The 5,710-nt window shown below is 31.4% G+C and overlaps 1 protein-coding gene across 1 annotated transcript; it reads left to right on the plus strand.

Moving 5' to 3' along the window:
- The first annotated feature begins 2,080 nt into the window (after positions 1-2,080).
- On the plus strand, positions 2,081-2,712 carry LOC133806811 (uncharacterized). Its single transcript, XM_062244898.1, has 2 exons — positions 2,081-2,362; positions 2,458-2,712. Exons 1-2 carry the CDS (start codon positions 2,081-2,083, stop codon positions 2,710-2,712), a joined length of 537 nt encoding a protein of 178 aa, XP_062100882.1.
- The last annotated feature ends 2,998 nt before the right edge of the window (positions 2,713-5,710 follow it).

Raw genomic sequence — 5,710 nt, forward strand, 5'->3', positions numbered from 1 at the left:
AAACATAAAGAAACCATAAGTTTCCTAAAGAAAATAAAATGAAGAGAAGATCTAAACTATCGAGATAGAAACTTACCGAAAACCTTAAGTTTCAAAGAAATTGAACACCTAACCAAAAGTCACTATCACAAGTTAGGATTTGAAGAAAAAAAATGAAAGAATAATAAAAACTATAGTGAACTAAACCTAAAGATAATGAATACCTTGGATAGCTTAGAACCTTGATCTATACCTCGAACACCGAAATCACACAAAAACTTACTTCCCAAGTGTTTAGAAAAGCTTAAATTGAAAAGCTTTTAAACCCAAAACCCTAGTGTTTTTTTCTCTAGAATAAACTTAGCAGCTTGGAGGCTCTGAACTGTGCTTGAAAGATGAAAAGAATGGCTCAGTGAAGGGTCCTGTTTATAGAGTTCAAGGAGTGAAACTAACTCCCATTTCAATGAATAAATAAATGATTAAAAATTGAATAAATTTGAATTATCTGTTCAACAGATACCCAGAACTCGGTCAAAAATGTTCAGGAACGAGTCAAGGTTGTTGAGGGTTGTTTCTAGTTTAGAATTCTACGAAAATTCAAAAATGACTCACTTGAGCCGATATATCACCTAGGGTAGGCGATATATCTCCCCTACCATGATTCTGATGGTTCGTGATTTCGTTAGTGCGAAGTTGACGTGTTTTCCGTATCAATCATAGGCGATATATCGACCCTTATAGCTGCGATATATCGGCATATGCTGATATTTTAAACACATTTTTGCACATTTCAGGATAATTTGAAATTGATTAAAACTACATTGACTGAGTAAAACGTGATCCTAACAGGTGATGGAAGGTTCTAGAGCTTCTAGATCTTTTTGTTAATTAAACTATCCATAAAAAATACTTAAATCCTTAATAAACATGCTTGTGACAAGTGTCGCATTCTTAATTATTCTGTCTAAACCTTAGGTTATAATAAATAATATTCTTAGGACCAACTATATTAATCAAACCTTATGTTAAAATTAATATTTCTAAACCATATGCTAAACTTATAAAATCCATAACTATTTCTACGAGTTTCCAACTGAATTCCGGCTTTGACCAATATTCACGAAAACTAAAATTCCTAGCTAAATAAAATTTCGGGACGCTACATAAGACTTACAATTTATATTTTATTTATATTTTCTCTCTAATACATGAGATATATGATTTTTCATTTTCTTCTCTCTACCGCATTAAGTTTTCTTTTCTCTACAACATCAAGTCCCATTTCTATGTAACATCCCCGCAACATCAAATTAGGTCGGTAATGTAAAATAGATTTTATGGTATATATATATATTTTGATAAGTGAAGCCCTACCGGTAGGGCTCTCAGTGTTTCTCGACCTGTGAACAGTTTTTGGCGCGACTTTTTTTTATGACTGTGTATATTGTAACTATTTAGAGTATCCTGCAAATTTTCAGAAAATTCCGAATAGTTTACAGTACCGAAAACTAGGTTCAAACATGTTGTTTTCTACGCGCATAAAAAAAATTAGTCACGTGTGCAACAACATGTTTGAACCTAGTTTTCGGTACTGTAAACTATTCAGAATTTTCTGAAAATTTGCAGGATGCTCTAAATAGTTACAATATACACGGTCATAAAAAAAAAATCGCGCCGAAAACTGTTCACAGGTTGTAAACACTGAGAGCCCTACCGGTAGGACTTAAAGTCAAGCCCCTATAAGAGAATTCCCCTATATATATATTATTAGAAACTTGGTTATTTGTTTCTCTTTATATTTGTATCTATCTTTTCATATATAGGAATATATATATATATATATAACATTAGAAACGTGAATATATATAATATTAGAATGGTGATTAATTTTTTTAAATATATAAATATAACATATACTATATATATCATTATCTGTATTTATATATTTTTTTTTATAAATGATTATTTATATGGCTTTGAAAAGTGATTATATTTTAATTGTGGTGTGGATGTTCTCTGAGGACAAGATAAATGATTATTTGGATGTTTTGGTGATCAGATGGAATAATCTAGTGAAAATCAAAGAGTAAGTTGGAGGAATATGGTAGTAGTAAACACTTTTTTGGAGACTTGTATTCAAGAAGTATCTTTAAATGGAAGACTTGGAAGTAGCTTGAAGCCAGATTTATGGAATAAAGTTAAACAAGTTTTGGATATCACTCATTATTTTATTGCAACACAAAAGAAAATGAAGAATCATTTTGATTATCTAAAGGATAAATATCAAGTTTGGTTGCCAATAACTAAGAAAACAGGGAATGTTTATGATCCTGCAACTAATATCATTCTCATGTCAAATGTTGAATGGGATGAGTACATTAAGGCTATTTCTCTCTATCTAGATCTAGTCATATTATTTTATAATTTTGGATATTTTAGTTGCATATTAAAATGCATGTATTTTGGTATTGGATATAGGCTCACCCAACGACAAAAACATTAAAAAGTTCTCCATTACCCTTTCCAGACCTCTATAAAGCACTCTTTGATGGTACTACTGCAATTAGAGTTTATGGTTGGAGTCCTAGTTGTACAACTCCTCGACTTGTTATCTCATCTGCGTCTCCTTATATTGAGACAGATGTTTCTGCAAAAGAAAGTGCACCTAGTAACCAAAATGATGAAGCTGCTAACATTTCTCCATCTCAATATTCAAATCCTTTAGAAGGATAAATGATGAGGAAGAAAAGAAAGCTATCATCTCAACAAGATATGATAAGATGTCTACTGCATTGGAGTTGTTAATTAAAAAGAATAGTGGTCCTGGTGTTGAGGAATGCATGGGAAAATTAGATGGACTTGGATGGGAGAAGCCTTTGTATAGTGCAGCTAGCCTTAATAGAAGTGGGTAGCGGCACTGGGTGGTCGGTCTATCCGCCCTTAAGTGATATTACCAGCCATCTGGAAAAGCAGTTGATTTGGGTTAGTCAGTCAAGCAGTTTGGGTTCTCGGTTGGTTCTCATTCGCCTCCCCACCCCCAATAGTCCATTAGTGGGTAGGGTGGTCTATCAATTCGAGAGCTAGCTACTTAGCTATCAGTGACATATGTAAATGACCAGTTTGTAAGTCAAGCATCTCATGCCATGGTTGTTGTGAAAGAAGAAACTCTTGGAGGAAATGTCTTCTCAGCAATTGAATAAACTCTTGGTGATGAAGAAGAAGAAGGAGTTGTGAGAAGAACCCCCAAGGAATTCCAAGAATTCTTGGGTACTCATACTCAATTGAGTCCAATAGCCCAAAGCTAGTCAGTACGAGAGAAAAAAAGTCAAGATAAGTGCAGAGCTTATTCAACTTTGAGTCTCATAAAAAGTTTTTGGGTAAGACAAGAAAGGAACTCGCCTTTTGACACCAAGTTGTTGCTTTATTTAAACAACTAAGATAACGTCTAAGACCAACTCTTGTTTTCTACATCCTCATAGGCACTTTGACGGCAGGAACATAAAAAATATTGATTGAATACATGTACGTGACGAAACGACATATATAAAAATACGTGATCTTGAATGCCTTTGTCTCATTTGAGAAAGAGAGGCGGGAAGTTGCTTAACTTATTTTTCTGTAGTGAGCGCGTATCAGTCTCTAAAGTAATCGATTGAATGCGGTCTAGGTATTGGTATACTCCGCGAAGGGGATAGAAATAGAAAAGCATGGATGAACATGAAAGATGTCAACATAATGAAGAATTGGGTTAAGGCTATGGGGAAAAATTGGGATATTTTTTATTTAGTTAATTAGGCTATTATTGTGCTTAGAGAACTTTTCATTTGTTATATCATGTCATGAACACATTTTCCTTTTGTGTATTGAAGTTTATTGATCTATTATAATGATCTATGAAAGTTTTATTTTCCTTTATATTATCAATCCTAGTAGTATTTTTTCTCTAAAATTAGTATATTGGTTAGGAGATTATCGTCGTAGGCGCGCTGTAACAAAAGAGAAAAAGTTTAACCATGCCTACACTCAACTTTGAAATGTTATCGAACGTTCGTTTGGAGGTTTGAAAGCAAGATTTCCAATGTTGGATAAGATGACTCCATATGAGTTTCAAGTCCAAAGAGATGTTGTTATTGCCTGTTTTGAAATTAATAACTTTATTAGGAAAGAGCATATCAATGATGAATTTTTCAATCAATTTGATCAACCTCAAGTAATCTTTGATGAAGGACCAGAAAAACAAATATTGGAGGAAACAAATGAACCTAGTTGGAGAGCAGAGGATGCACAAATCATGTTGAGGAATGAACTTGCACTAAAGCTAATATAGAGAAGAGGAACACAATTGATGTTTGAAAATTCTTAAATTTAATATATTAATCATGTTTTGTATTTGAATATTTTCATACTTTTTTTAAATAAAATATAATTTTATAAATTTGTTAATATTACATAATTAAAAATACTGAGAAATACATTCAGATGTGAAAAAAAAACAAATAGTCTAAATATTTCAATATTCAGATTCAGAGATAATATCTTATTATTCAGATGTGCATCTAGATTCAGAAGTCTGGATCTTAAAAACAAACAAATGAACCCTAAATGAACATTTGAATCCTACGTGCCCACACACCGTCCTTGTGTGTTTAAGGATTAGTTTGGAAGGCTAAGGTGCGCGCTTTCAGAAAGGATAAGAAGATCTTTGATTTATAAGAAAAGATTTAAGGAGACTTGATAGGCTACTAGAGGTAATCTCTTATCTATTTATGTGTCATTTAATATATCTATATATTTATGATCCTGACTGGTATTAATAAATTTTTTAAAAGATCATATTCCGCTGCGTATACTTATTTTCTCATTTAATACCATCAAAATTGACTTTCATTTTGAACACAAGGCGGATCATCTGAATCAGGCAGCAAATGCCCTGAGTCACAAAGCTGAGTTATGATGGACCCAAAACGGGTATGTTTTAAATATTTATAAATTGCAAGCGCACGAATCGTTCATATAGAATAGTGATCGTGTAAGCGAGGATGTCGAATCCAAATGAGTTGTCTAAAATCGAAAAGAAAACTATTTTAAACCAAAATTAATAAATTCTAACCTAGCTCCAAAGATTGATGAGAATTTGTAACAATAAAAACAAAATAAAAGATAATAATAAAGATATTAAAGACAATATATATATAACTAAATTAATAATTGTAAACAAGATGGTAGAAGAAAGATTATTAAGATAATAGAATCCACAAAATATAAGTTCAATAATATTTATAAGTACATTGATTCACAAGTTTTAGTGATAGTTAAAATAAATCAAATTATCATTTTCAAAATAGATTTATAATTTTAAGCACAAATTACTTCTAAAAAGATAGGATATTTCTTCACTTTTCAAAAAATATAATTTTAAAGTATTTAATATGAATCAACCTAATGAAACAACAAAAAATCAAATAACATTATTTATAAGGCAAAACATAAATTTTTGTTCTAAGCATTGGATGTGTACAATTTAATGACACATCTTACACAAAGAATATTATGTTTTTGCACTAATGAAGAACAAAGTGTAAATATGTGCTAACAATCCAAAATACATGATATTTAAGATGAAAGAAGATATTTGAAGAAGAAAATTCATAAACTTTATTGCACAAAATGGGAAATCAACATACAAAATAAACACTATCTAGTTACATATTGTTTCATCATCACCTTAATA

Source organism: Humulus lupulus, chromosome X (genome assembly GCF_963169125.1).
Source record: "Humulus lupulus chromosome X, drHumLupu1.1, whole genome shotgun sequence".
In the NCBI taxonomy this organism is placed as follows: Eukaryota; Viridiplantae; Streptophyta; class Magnoliopsida; order Rosales; family Cannabaceae; genus Humulus; species Humulus lupulus.